This window comes from Argiope bruennichi, chromosome 5 (genome assembly GCF_947563725.1).
Source record: "Argiope bruennichi chromosome 5, qqArgBrue1.1, whole genome shotgun sequence".
In the NCBI taxonomy this organism is placed as follows: domain Eukaryota; kingdom Metazoa; phylum Arthropoda; class Arachnida; order Araneae; family Araneidae; genus Argiope; species Argiope bruennichi.
Window position 1 is genome coordinate 31,403,401 of NC_079155.1, and position 15,801 is coordinate 31,419,201.

At 26.2% G+C, this 15,801-nt stretch overlaps 2 protein-coding genes across 2 annotated transcripts; one reads left to right on the forward strand and one right to left on the reverse strand.

Moving 5' to 3' along the window:
* Positions 1-6,547: 6,547 nt before the first annotated feature.
* On the reverse strand, positions 6,548-7,238 carry LOC129968572 (histone H4). The gene has a single exon (XM_056082592.1). It carries the CDS (start codon positions 7,137-7,139, stop codon positions 6,828-6,830), a length of 312 nt encoding a protein of 103 aa, XP_055938567.1. The 5' UTR covers positions 7,140-7,238; the 3' UTR covers positions 6,548-6,827.
* Positions 7,239-7,985: 747 nt separating this feature from the next.
* LOC129969067 (stimulator of interferon genes protein-like) lies at positions 7,986-9,263 on the forward strand. Its single transcript, XM_056083476.1, has one exon. The coding sequence runs from the start codon at positions 8,254-8,256 to the stop codon at positions 9,172-9,174; it is 921 nt and encodes a 306-aa protein (XP_055939451.1). The 5' UTR covers positions 7,986-8,253; the 3' UTR covers positions 9,175-9,263.
* Positions 9,264-15,801: the final 6,538 nt, after the last annotated feature.

A 15,801-nucleotide genomic window follows, 5' to 3' on the forward strand; every position in this document is an offset into this window, starting at 1 on the left:
TTTCTTCCTTTTTAGATCATATAATTTTTAAAATTTCCTTTTAATGTCTACTAATCATGCCTAAGAGTCATGTATTATTAAAGTAGCTGCTTTATTTTCAAAGCATATTTTACTTAACTCTATATCTTATATTTATTAGATTTTATAGCAAAATTTTTACCTTCTCAATAGCCAATTATTTTGATATATTTTTCAGTACAGTGATATGAGTCAGTTAACTTTTTTCCCCTATGAATTACCATCACTGTAATCTGAAAAATATTTTATATGATGATTTTCATGTTAGTATGCTTAATAAATATATTATTAATAAATATGAGGTTTTCTAAAACTTTTAAATTTAGAAATATGACCAAACAAGTCTGATTTAATTTCTACGATTATTACTTAATTAAATGCTTGTTTAATCGATTTTAATAGAGCCTAACAAATTACTAAATCAAAAATTTCTGTTGATAAATGGGTTTCTTTCCATAAATCTTTGTATATTGTTTAACTTCTTTGATTAAATATGTAAAAATAAATTTTATTTTTCTCAGTAGATATTTACTATTGAAATTTTCAAAATATATATTGCAAGATGAAATATTTCTACATATATCACCAAATGGTAATTGAACTTTTAAAGTAAGAAAATTATACTTTTTTGACATGTAAAAAAATCATTTGAAGCATCCACCCCTTTCAGATCTTTAAGGAAATGGATACATGTATCAGTCATTCTGGATTTTAAAAAAGTATAATATTCTATTTTGAAACTAAAAGGACAAGTTTTAAAATTTTAATCAATGATCATTTGATAATCAGTTCATCATTCTTTGTACAATATACTATACATCATCAGATGTTTGGCTCCTTATATTTCTTGTTTATATTTTAACAAGCTGCTCCTTATATTTTAATAATGGTTTGTAGAAGATATCATCATAAATAAATTAATTATGTCAGTTAGCAAATATATGATTTTTGATCTTTGAAAAAATTGCTAGCAAATGATTAGAACAACAAATGATTTCATATTTTGCAAAAAAATTGGCAATATTTAAAAATATTTTTGAAGTGGTATTGTATAGTTTGCACTGATATCAATAAGTAATGGTATTAAATAAGGATTAGGCAAATCTGTTGCTTTATTTTATTTTTAATGTGTTACAATTTGAATTTTCTCTTACAGTATATTAATTTGAATTCACCTTTGGCCAAATTATAATACTTATAAAGAGAAAATTATAGAAAACAGATGAACATATCATAGAATAGATTGCTATATATCAAGATATATAGCAATTATTTGAGGATGAAATAGAAGATTAAGGCCTGTTTATTAAAAAAAAAAAAATGCCTTGTTAACTGGTGGCAGCTGTACTTGCCTTTCCTAGAGAAATAAGGAGCTACCAATTCTCTGCATGAGATTAGCCAATATATAAAACCCCCAACTAAGTATCTGGTAGATGTGTATTTTAAATAAAAGTGCAAATGGCTGAAATTAAACGAAAATTTGCATTAAGAGGTACCCTAAGTAAATTTAAATAATTACTAATTCCATATTCTTTAATATGTAGATAGTTTTGCCCTAAAATATTATGGTATAAATGAGTCATACATTATGCATATAAAATTTAATTTCAGCTATATTTTGGATGCTAAAAGTAATAAACCCTTCATAACACCACATTCTGCACCCTCCCATCACTGCTGCATCCTCTGTGTTAAAAATTTATACATCACCTTTATATATTAAAAAAACCCAAACAAACAAGTAATACTGATTTATGATTTTTCTTGTTTAAAATTTTTTATACACAATCAAATGACATGGAATATTTAGATTCGAAAGATATTTTTCGACTTGGAAGTTGCTATATTTTTATTCAGAAGTTCTATTCATAAATTTATCAATTTTGTTTAATCCATTAATATTAGCCAGAAAAATACTTTTCCATATCCTTGATTTCGATTGTATAAAATGTGATTTTTTTTTGTTGTTTTGTAGGAACCAACACTTTTTGAAACTTTGCTAACAAAAAATATATTTTTAGATTTCTTAATTCTTTAACAGAATTGTTAGCTTAGTGGAATTATCATCTACTTATGAATCAAGAAGGATTTTATTTTAGGATATTACTTCTTTTTTTAAGTAAAAAACTAACAGTTTGAAAACAGAAACCATAATTATATTACATTTTTTAACTAATTATATCACCTCCAATTGAAATTAATAATTTGTGTTTCATGTGTATGTGAGGAGTTTCAATGAAGTATGCTTTATATGTACAACAAAGTAAAGAATTCCCAGTAGTACTTTAAGTTCTAACATGTTATCAAATATTTTATTTTTTTAAGCATAATTTTTCATTGGAAAGTTAGATGCCAATAACCATAATTTGCAGTAACATGTTAAGAATTATTCTTACAATCCATGGAAACTGAAACAAATGGAACTGTATCACGCACATTTATGCTCTAGACAAAGCTTGTAGCAATCCAATAAAAGAGAAACACTCCATTCAATAAAATTTGTAATGGTTAGTATCCGCTTAATAGTGAAGTTCATTAGAAAAGAAAGATTTATATATAATTAAAAAATATACCATTTGTTTTAGCAAAAATTTTTATGACATAAAAACAATCCTGCATGAATGTTTTTTTTTTTTAAATAAGTAAAATAACAATTTTGCCTTATCAATATATTTTTTTTAGTTAAACAACAAATTAATAAATGAATTTATGGAAGAAATTTTTTTTTATTTATCTTGCACATTATAAAATACAAATTTAACTATTTTCATGATACTGAAGACAGTGGCATTGCTGAACTGATAAATGAGGAATAAACCATCAACTTTTTTTGTTTTATTCAATAATAAATTAATTATAATTGATTAAAATTAGAGAAAATTCTAATAACATTTCCCTTAGTGATTCCTGATTTATAAATGTAAGTCATAATTAAAATTTTCTTAATGAACAAACTTTTAATAAGATTTTTCAGTATTTATTTTAATCATAACATGAATTACAATAATGTTAATTTTGAAGAAAACTGCACTGGTTCAATAGAAATAAATACACTTTTTTAACATACACTATAGCTTCCATGAAAATTGTTTCAAGTCTAAAAATTTATCATACCCACCTTATATATATTTCTAAAAATGGAAGCTGAAGAGTTTTCAATACTTTGTCAGGCTAAGAAGTTGAATTCTTATTCATTTATCTTATTCTGGACAGTAAATTTTGATTTCAAAATGATAATTGGTCAATGAAATTATTTTTTAATACAATTTGAGATTCTGAAAGATGGTTCTTATATACACTCCAACAGCTACATAAATTATGTGGAAACTTGGAAAACTACAAAAATAAATAAATAAATGGATAAATATACTTAGAAAATTTTCTAAAAAGACCCTTTTTATGAATCTTCAATCATGATTTCGGCATCTTGTTCCTTCAGCATGAATAAAAAAACATTGGAATCGTTTCTCATAACAAAAATGAATGTGAGAATTTGTTATAAGTTAAACTGAGCAATGATTTAAGAAAGGCAAAAGTGTTTGCTATTTAATGAAACAAAATTGTAAATGTCTAATAAATGTTATTTTATTTCATCAACTAGATATTGTTGTCAGATTAAAAAAAAATATATATATATATATTTTACTTATATATTTAGTCAATAATAAAAGTCTCAAATAATTTTGAATAATGTTTTAAAATATTTGTTTTAACTAGTTAAAAATCTTTAGAAATACCTATTTTCAATAATTTATTAATATTATGTTATATGAAATATAGAAGTAAGAAATGCTATTAATAAGTGGATAACCTAATTTGGAAGGTATGTGCTTGGCCTTTTCCCACAAGAATACAAATGCTGCCCAGTAGAATTTTTAACTTTGCTGATACATCATTTGTACCAGTCTGCAAACAAACATTTAGGATTTCATTCCTATATCATTAAAGTTTTTATTATAATAATTTAATTAATTGCTTTAATCCCACTTTTCTATTGATTAAATTTATATGTGAAAAGAAATTTCATTACTAAGGTATATATTTATATATACACCTTGAACTTATTTAAAAAGAAAAAGCACTTTTCTGCTCCTTTGAAATTTTCTCAAGTAAGAGTTTTTCTTTCTACTTTTCTCATAAAGATTTTTTTTTTTTTTTTTAATTCTGCAGTTGAATAACATTGTCTTTTCAAATGCTTACTGGTATTCATCCTTTTAGAATATTGTCAATAATAACTGGTAATATCTCATCAGTGATTCAGATTTTGTTGAGGTTTTAATTTTACTTGTCAATACTTTAACCCTTTAAAGGGCCATTTTTTTCTGGTCATATGTTAAAATATTTTTAGGCTTGAAATTAGAATAAGGAAGAGGATTAATTCAATTTATTAGATTAATTAATTAATAATTAAGTACAAATCAAGACACATTTTGTGTGAGACAAAGAACTGAAGCATCTAAGTTTGTCTTTCTTAAAAAAATTTATCAGAACATATGCCAACTATATAATTTCATATAAAGATTGACAAATTTAGTGGGAAGCATACTTCCCACAGTCCTAGAAAAGGTTAATTGAAGTATTGTCCATTACTTAAGATTATACAAGTTGCCAAGGACTGATGTTTTACATGGAAATAATATTTTCCGATACGATATTTTAATACATTATGAAGTATGTTTAATTTTTTCCCTAAAAGATATTGCTATATTTAAGCTGAAAGTCTTTTTAAACACTTTTTGAATTCATTTAACATACTGTTGAAACATTAATTTAAATCCTTTGAAAACATTTTATTACCATAATTAAATTAAACCTCATAATAATTACAACAGAAGCATTCTAGATCGTGAATATTTGGAGAAAAGACTTTGCAAGATTTCATAACTTAAAAAGTCCAATTAGTTAAATGCAATAATTATGATTTTATTGCATTATAAAATTAATATTAAAACTGATGTTTATTAACTATACATCATTAAATTCTTAATTACAGATATTCTACAATATGTAAAAGACCAATTTAGGTGTATTAAAAAAACTTTCAAGATTTGATTCAATTGCCAAATAAAATACTTTCCATAGCTATTTTATCATTATGTATTAACTTTTAACAGTAAATTTGAGAAGAACAAGATTTGTTAATCAAGAAATTTTTCTAAGAAATTAAAACAATTATTTTTTTTGTGAATTATTTTATACTAGTCATGAAAATTACAAAATTAATAGCTTATATTTAATTATAAGAGAGAAAAAGAAAACCCTCTAACATTTCAAATATCTAATAAAACTGAATAAGAAAAATCTACAAACATTATGAAAGCATTTAATAATTCAAGCAAAACTCAAGGAAAACTTAATAAAGACAGCAATGTAATATTACAATTTATATAAATCGGTTCATTAAGAAGTGAAGTTTTTATTTTTAACTAGACATTAAATTGTACCTTCCAATATATAGACTGATGACAGAATTGAAGAGAATAGTAGAAATAGAATACTTCATACTTGTGATATTTTAATAGAATATATCGAGAATAAGTAAAATGTATAAAAACTTTTGGTATCGAAGTTAACAAATATAATTAATATTAAAATAACTTCTGTACAAGAACTAAAAAAAAAAAAAATGAAAAAGTTTAGAAGCAATTAGATTTAAAATATCAAGTAGAAATAAGTTTCTTTAAATCTTAAATTTCATCTTAGAATGAAATTTGTATCATTTTAATCCACGAGGATTTACAAGCTTTAATTTTGATTAAAAGCAAGAAAATGCGACTAACCTATAATTTCACTTCAAAACAGTAAAATTCAACTTCATTAAAGCCTAATTTTAGAAATCAATTCTCTTAATATCGGGCAGCAAGGAAAAAAATTCCGACAGAATGTCATTTGTTAATATACTCCAATACTGTAAAAATCATATCTGCAATATCTTGTTTCAATAGTCATTGATTAAACATATGATATTCAATTATAGTTTGAAGAATTCAATTAGATAACTCAAATCTCTTGTACAGACTTAATATTTCTTAAACCAATGTTGCAAGAAATTTTTGATCTATGTAGACAATATCAATGCTTAACAGTCAAGAGAGAATTCAAATCTCCTTAAAATTAGATTCAATAGAAGCATCTTGGGAATTCAGTAGACTAAATTGATTGTTGACATTATTAAAAGAAAGCATCTGTGCAAGTTTATAGAACAAGAATTTTCCAAGATCCACTGCAAATTAAGTGAACACAAAGTTTAAATATGAAACTTGTACAATTTAGAATCCACTTCAACTAAACTTAGAACTTGTTTATTAATGTCGTTTTAAACAAAATTTGAAGTGCAGTTTTAAAATTAAGTTCAACAGTTCACAAGAGAAATCCATTTCCCTACCAAGATTAGTAGCTGAACTGCAGGTGGTTCTTAACTAGAATTCAACAGTTTAAGTTATTAAACTTAGTAACTAGGACTCTAGCCGGAATTAAATATGCAATACAATTGAATAAATCTAGTTGGCATTTTTAAATGAAACAAAACTTTAAATCGAATACATTTATTTAGATACTTAAAAACACAATTTTCATAAAAAGATAAATGACAGCTTCCATTAATATTCGACACATTAAATTTTGAGTTCTCAGTACGTCTATTACAGTAAATCAAGAGATTTCGTCAAGAAATACAAATCGAAACTTTCGTAAAAAAGAGAATAAGAGTAACATCCGAAAAGTAATAGTTACACAAAAGTCAATGAAATGTAGGAAGCTTTCGACTCGGGCAATGACGGAATGAATAGGTTGACATTCAAGAAGAGGAATTATCCACCAAAACCATACAGAGTACGGCCTTGACGTTTAAGAGCGTATACAACATCCATGGCCGTTACAGTTTTCCGTTTGGCATGCTCGGTGTAGGTTACGGCATCACGAATTACGTTTTCAAGAAACACCTTCAATACACCACGGGTTTCTTCATAGATCAATCCCGAGATACGCTTCACACCACCACGGCGAGCTAGACGACGGATGGCAGGTTTGGTGATACCTTGAATATTATCTCGAAGAACTTTACGATGACGTTTAGCACCACCTTTTCCCAGACCTTTACCTCCTTTTCCTCGTCCAGACATGATTTAAAACGAAGACGTTTATTACACAGCAAACAATAAACGAAACCGCAACAGCGAACTTAGACAACTCACTCTATTGCCAAAACCTACAAGCAACGCTTTATTTTTCTAACAGACGACGCGAAAAATTACGTCATTAGCTATGCGGACCTGCAAGAAAGCTGCTAAACAAGGTTCTAAACCAATCGGCATCAAGAATTTCGATGATGTAAAGCGAACCTAGGAGAAAGCTTCTAATTTTTCTTTTGAAATTTAGTTAGTTTTTGTTGCCAGACTTTCCATCAGAAATAAATTAAATGCGGCATTATATTAATTTTTGCATAAATATTAATAATTGCAAAGAGGAAAGCTAAAATTTTAGATAGGTAATGTAAATGAACCATTCTTTTATGATGTAGAAAAACGAATTTACTTAAAGCTCTAGTACGATATGAATTTAACTTCAATAAAAATTTAAATTGTTATTTCTCTTTTTTTAGATATTTTTTTAGAACAAAATCAATAAAGATTCTTCAAAGAGTCTTTATTGATTATTCTTTATGCAATATCACAGAGAAAGAGATCTCCTTCTCTGCGTGCAATATAATGATCATTTAATCTCCTCCAAAAAATGAAAAATTCGGTTTTTGGAATAGTACGAACAAATGAATGCATTATGTTCAGGTTTCTACAATTTTGTTCTTATTTTGCAAAAATAATTTAAAATATTAACTATTTTGAAGATTAAGTAACAAACTGTTAAGCAAAAACATTGTTCGAAAGAAGAGTTTGAATATTTTCACATTTGCCATAACTACTTTGCCACAATGGTGTTATAATTATTGATCTGCTAATCATAACTGTATTTTTGTAATAAAAGTAAACAGCTAGTGGTCATATGTACTCGTATTGAAAAAGTTTCGATTCTTTAATGATAATTTTTCTTATCACTGATTAAAGTTGGGAATTGTTCTAGAATACTGCCTTTTACATTCGTAATTTACTTAATTAATTTCGTCGAAATGCTCTTTATATTATTAATTTTAAATTTTTTTGATAGATATAAATTGCTTTAATGATCCGAAAAAAGGACTGAGTTTCATAACCGTTTGGGACCACCTGCTCGACATTTATAATGGCTTTAACGCTCATCATCTCTGGATTAATTTCTCTTATTTTGATTTTCTCTTCTTCCTATTATAAAGTGTGTTCTGTTATTTGTAATTTTATAATTGTAAGAAGACTGAGAGTTTGCATTAGTATGTATCGGAATTCAAAAATTTCTTTGACGCAACAGAAATATTTGGGTAAAGACCATTTAATCGAATTACTTATCTGTGTTTTTCTCATTTGTGCTCATGTTATTCCTTTTTTTTCTGGATACATTGGAAAGGATTTTGTGCTTGACAATTTGAAGATGTTTATAATCACTTTTTTTATTTGGTCTGGAATATTTTTTCTGCGGAAATTATCAGATTCTGAAGTATCATATTTAATTGCAGCCAATAATTTGAATTCGGGCTATGGTTGTGCTATCTGGTACTACAAGAACTACTTGTGTAGAATTTTGCCTGACAATTTTTCAATGACAGCAGAACAGTTTAAGACTAAAGAAGGGATACAACTTCCTAATAAACTATATATACTTTTTCCCAAGTCTTGCAAAGTGAAAAAATATATTGACAAATCTGATTGCATTGAGTATACAAAAAATTTTCTTGCTTTTAAACTTGATCATGGTGGAATCAAAGCTCGAGAATACCATATTTCTGTATACAGAATTGACTATAATGGAAAATTCTTCTATTGTGCTCTGGAATATGCACAGCCACTCAAAAATCTCAGAGCTTTGAAAGAAAATGGGAAAATGCCTTTATCTGAAATGTATGCTGAAAGAGATTCCTTCATAAAAAATTTAACGCAGATGCTGCAGGATCGGGAAAATTCATTTGAAGTATGTGAACTTGTTGAATATGATGATGAAAATTCGGAGCTTCATGATATTTTATCGAACTTACCCTCAGTGCAAAAATATAAACGCCAAACAATAGAATAACTTCACCATAAAAATTATTACCTGTTATGAACATATTTTATTTGTTAACTTTGTTATTTGTTATTAATAAAAAAAATATGAACTTGAAATTAATAGTTATGATAAATTATGGTACAAATAGTGTTTTGTGAAGAGTCTCAATGAAGTGTATTATAAAATGCTGGATGGAGAAAAAAATTTGTGGAATAAATGTTATTTTTGGATTTTCTATAATATAAATGTATAATATTTTAAAATCTATGTAGTTTTTTTCTCTTATAATTTTTTATTTTAATATTTTTAAAAAATGAACTGATCTGTGATATTATATATTATATAAGGGTTTCAGATATCCTTATCCTGAAATAAAAAGTAAAAAAATCATATAGATCATAATTTTTTAATCATAAATATAAGTAGAAATACTTGAGTTAAATGATAAAAGAATTATATTAAAGTTTTACATACATATTTAGCAATATTTCTGTATATTTTAAAGATAGATTAAATTAAAAATCATTTGTTATAAATGTTCATTCTTATTTTTTATTAATAAATTAAAGCATTCTTAGGATTTGTATGAAAAATTGCAACAAAAATAAGTACTTTTAAGCACAAATCAAAGTACTTTCAAGCAATATCTTTTAAACACAAATTTAGTCAAAAAAGAATCTCTATCCATGGGTACATATGTAAACCTGAGCATTTCCTACACGTAGGATATTTTCTATTTTATACAAATTATAAAAAAATTAAATGTGTATTTTTGTAAATTTTAAAATTTCTGTATTTGTACACTGTTTTTAGTAAAACAAATGTCTTTTTATTTACAACAAAAACATTATAAAAAAACCCCTATCAATACCAAAAACTAAAATGTTGATATAGAAGTATAGATTTTGTATTTGATTTTTATATCCAATAACAATTGAGATGTGAACATGGAAGGTTAAATTTCTTTCTGCACTAACTCGCTATATATTTAATAATTTTATTTGCAGTCTTACATTCTGGAATGGTTACCATCACAAGATTGGCAAAATTGCCATGAAATTGATAAAGCAATGCCAGGTTCTAAATAATTTTTCAGATCAATTTTTTCTAATAGAACAGAATAGCAGCATTCAGAAATTTTTATATTATAAAAAAATTGTCTTATTGCTTTCTACTATTCGAGCTTAGTAAAGATCTTTTTCTGAAATTTAATTAAAACCTGCTTTTAAACATTTATATCCTTTATCTTTAAAAAAATTACAGAAAAATGTGATTATATATTTTATGTAGAAATGAAAATGTTTTAACAAATCTTACTTTCCATAAATAATAGAAACAATTTATGAGTTTAAAAAAGGCCAGCTCTGACTTTAGAAGCAAAATTGAAATAAAAAAAGTGTCAGTTAAAGCAATTTTTAAAAAAAGTAATTTTTGAAGTTTGCACAAGTTATTTATTGCATTGCTACAAAATTCAACAAAGTTCATCAAATGGAAAATCAAATTTAATAAACTATTTCAAAATTTTTAAATTTGAATAAAAGTGAGAAAGCTTCTTCCCCCCTCCCTTCATCATTTTGTTAACAGCAGTAAAACAAGGTGACTCAATGATTGAAAGAAGCAGTGATATTGTTTTAAATTCCATTATAATAAAAATCATTGTTACAAATTGCTTCGGAAACTAATTTTTCAAAAATTTCTTAGAAAATTAAAGAAAAAAAAAAAAAACCCCATTTCATTTAAATGAAATTGATATAGATAAAAAACTATTGTTTTTAACCTTAAAAAATTATGTAAAAATAATTGTGTGATAATTTCCTTTGATGTTAGGGTAAAACATATTAAAATTCTTATTTTTTTTTCTTAAACTTCTAATAAAAATTTTGAAAAATCAGTTCCTAGTTGCCTTTAACACCAAAGCAGTAACTTCTCAAATTTAATGCTGTGTTTTGCTCTGTCAATCGGGACAAACCTTTATATGTAGAGAGAGATTTTACTGAGAAATTAAATTCTATAAGAATTACAAATAGGGGGGGAAATGCAAAATTCGTTGATAGAATCTGAACCTGAAGAATAGAAAATTTTGAAGAACTTTCTTATTTTTTAAAAAATTTTTAAGTGCAACTTATCTTTTTGGGACATCAAATTCATCCTGCTGTATTATTATTTTCTGTTGAACAAACCAATCTATGCATTATTTTTTAACAAGATAAAAATACATTACAAGGTTAAAAATACATTAATCAGGCATAACTTAAATTCTACAACACTAAAAATTGGAACGTTTTTCAAATTGCAACAAGTATGACACAGTATATATTTGGTATTGCCCCATCCAGATAACTATTCCAGTATTTCAATAAAAGGCATTCAATAGCATTGTTGAAGAAAGCAAAGGCAAAAAAAAAAAAAAAAAAAAAAAAGGTCCATTATTATTTTAACATGTTGGAACCTCCTTTGGATTCCTTTTCTGAATTCTGCTCTGTAGACTTTCTTTCTTAATACATCCAAAAATGAACTTTTACGAACCATATTCTTGAAATATTGTATTTAAAATATATGGAACAAAACCGTAGCATTTCTCAAGAAAATTAAGCACTTTTGAGATGCTTAAAAGTGGTCATCATATTTAACCCTTTTAATGCTGAACGAAAATATCACATCTGCGAGGAATGCCGGCCCAATTTGATGAATTTGCTAATATTTGGGAAGATTCTCATAAAAAAAGATAACATTTTTTGCAAGATTTGAAAAGAAACTTATTATGCAATTACGGAAGAATAAATTAATGCCAATATTATTTGGAAAGTTACAATGTCCTGGCCTACATAACGATATATTGTCGTTGGCATTTTTAGCAAATGTTGCGAAAGAACGATGTATCGTCTTTCGACATTAAAAGGGTTTAGCACTTTTCATGATTCTATGCACCCTTATCTTATACTACACTTTAAATTGTAAGAAGTAGTTACATGCTTAATTTTTTATATGTAAATTATTATTTGATCCGTATTATAAAGTTTTTTAAAATTTAGTTTATTTAGCTTTGAAGTAAATTATTTATGAATAAATAATAACGTTTAAGAAATTCGTTGAAGAGAAAGTGCAAAATTAAAAAAAAAAATCTTGTAGAAGTTACTAAATAGTCATTTAATAGAGTAAAACTAATTGATAACAATGCAGTCAGTTAATATTTTTCACAGAAATTCTCATAAGATGAATCTTTTTCATGATTTAATAATATTATAAATACAAAATAATTCTGTTGTTGTTTCTATTGGCACTTATTATAGACACGCCCGCTGACGTAGGCAGCGATTTTAAGCTGAGAGAGCGTCTCATGTTTTTCAGTAGCGCCATCTAGGGCCAAGAGTACGTCTTAGCTACTCACGTGTCACAACCCTTTATACGGGGCTGACTTCATTCATACATTTCATCCACAGATCGCAATTTAGAGAACGATCCCCTCTGAACCAGTACCCCCATTATTCTCGATATGGAGGACTTTGTGACCACGACATATTTATACGGGCGTCAGCCACCACACACTCGCGGAGAGTCTTCGGGCCGGCGGGGTTCGAATTCACAACCCAAGGGATGCGAATCCAACGCCCCAACAACCATGCTATACCAGAAAATAATTCTTAATAACAAAAGTGATGTTTTAAAGCTAAATTGAATTTAAATGAAATTTTAAAAATTTAAATTGCAAATAATCAAAGTGAATTATAATTCCTTTTTAAATTGTACATAAATAAATTCTGCTCACTATTAATTTTCATTCCTTAAAATAGTATTTTTCAGATAAATGGTATCATATAAATTGTGTCTTCAATTATATTCATTCTAGTCACAGAACTATTAACTTTTTCGTTGTTATTATCAATGCAGAGACATAACTACCTGAAATTCTATATATGGCTTAACAATATGAAAAAATAAGAACTTAATAAAAATTTACATTCATGCAAAAAAAAAAAAAAAATCTATTTATATACATTGTTAGTAAACTTTTTTTAGTATATGCTTGCCCTAATAGTTTTTAAAATGATACATTTGTTTCAAAGAAATGTATTTTAATTGTAGATGTACTGACTAAAATATCCTGCACTGTTAACTTCAACTACAAAAAACTAACAGGTACTGAATAATGTGATGACTAACATCCTAAATAAGTTTGCATTTTCTATAAAACTGTTCCTTGCTGCATTTGATTGTTATTACTGAATATTATAATTTTGGTATGTCTGCATACTCGCATATTATTACAACAGATTTTTTTCATTTTACTGTAAATATGTATTACTCCTATATGTTTTTTTGATTATAAATTAAATCTAATAATCCTTATTCACATGTTTGTCAAAATAAATTCACATTTGGCATGATTTAATGCATATTTGATAATATTTTTCATCCCCCAATTAACTTTTATTGATCTGATTTACAAAAAGGGAAAGAAAATAAATATATGCATAGAAACCATATTCTGAGATTGCCATTGAAATCAGGGGGGAAAAAAATCCCTCAAGATACAAGATGATTATTTCTTTGATACAAAGAAATGGGTGAATAGCACTCATGCACCAGTTTACTGCAATACGGTTTTAAGGAGTGCAAAATGCAAAGAAAGGAAGCAATAATTTAACATTATTTGAAATAACAGCATATTAAAGAGTTTATGTTTACATAAAAAAGAAAGACATTATCTCCTTATTATTTAGAATTTAGCAAGACAAAATTTATACATTAAAGGGGGGGGGGGTATTATACCTCATGCTCTTTAATTGTAAATCACAAAAATTAAGAACTCAGGTGAAATAAGATACAAAACATTTTTGCTATCATGATACGTATCTTAATGATGACTTAAGAAAAAAACATTACAAAGCATTTTTGCCAATTCATGTATTTAAACATCAATTTACACAGATTTTTTTTTAGCCATTAGTTTTATGGTGTTAGTCCATAAAAAAATAAGGTATATTTTTGTCCGATCTAACATACAATTTTTTTAGCTATTTCACTTTCAGTGAACATACATGAAAATAATTCTGATATTTCATCGAATGCATTAAAGGATGAATATGACACAACAAGTTTTAATGCCCATAAAAATTCAAATTAAATTAAAAATAAACCATTCAGTAAATTTAAGTATGGTAGACTAAACACCACTGCGCTGCTTCTGCAGATTAAATTTTTGGCAGGAAAAGCAACATTCAATCTATTCTTTCATGCAGTTAAGTCTCGCTCATGTTCATTAGTTGCAATCGGGAATCTCATGGAAAAAAGAACAATTTCTCGTAAGTCGAATTTGAAATGATCCATACAGAAAAAAAGTGGAGAGAATAGAAAAGATGTGAATTTTCGGATTACATAATCGCAAATGGTATTTTATTTTTGGAAGCTATGACTACAATCGTTTTTTCTTGCTATCTTGAGATCGGTATTTTTTAGATGGGGATAAAAGAAATAATAATAACTAAGAAACTTAAAATCCCTGTATTTTTCTGATTTTTATGAAAATTTTCAAGTTCCCCTGCATTTTCCTGTTTTTTTAAAAGACGAATTTTAAATTCCCTTTTCTCTCGGTGGTGTGACAACCCTGTGAGATTTTTATAAGGAATAAAAAGGACAATGAATATCAAATGCATATTTTTGTGAACTAAAAAACAAATTTTGAAATATTATTCAAAAATCATCCACCCACCCAAATGTGCAACTATTTGATGAAAAAGACTGAAATTTGAAAACAAGTGTATCATTTGGAAAAATAATTTTTTTCGTACTTAGGATGGCATTCTTCATAGAAAATCAGCAAGAATGTAAATTACCAATATTAATAAAAAAAGAAATCAAATAGAAAAATTTAAATATTAAGTAGCGTATGTTAAAAAAAAAAAGAAAGTACAATGCAGAATTTTCAAATTCATTGATCTTATCAAATTTTATTTTACAATCCAATAAGCTCAAAAAACATAGTTACAAATTAAGAAAAACAAACATGTAAAAGTAAAAACTCAAACTATTCAACATAAATGAATTGCAGATGCTTCACAAAAATTGTTTTATTTGTATGAAAATTATAATTTACTACAATTAATTTCTCGTTCAATGGCTCATGTTTGATTTATCAGAGTTAACATTATTCTATCCATTACATTAATAATTCATTAAGAGCCCCTGGAATTCAATTCTAAAATTTAAATTAGTGAGGGAAAGGAATTTTTTGAACAAATTTAAACTGAAAAAATAAATTTTGTATATTACTAATTTATTAAAAAATTAAATCTTTTCTTTCAGAAATTAGAAAAAAAAAAGGAAATTTTTGAAGAATGTTGCACAAATATAATAATCACTAGTGTATTTCATAATGTGAAATATTTTCTTACCAATGTAAGATTCAAAAATTTTTCTGACTCTCCCTTTCTTTGTTTTAAATAAACTATATTTATCAAATTAGTAAAAAAATTTCTTTCATAAAATAGATTATTTTTATTCTAAATGCATTAATAAGCAAATTAATTAATACATGAAAAGGAAACAAATACATATATTTAGTTCAAGCTCATTTGCTACTGATTTCATTAAATATGTAGAACAATATTAAAGGTAAAGTTGCCAGAAGTTATAAGATCTCAAAACTCGAAAGCA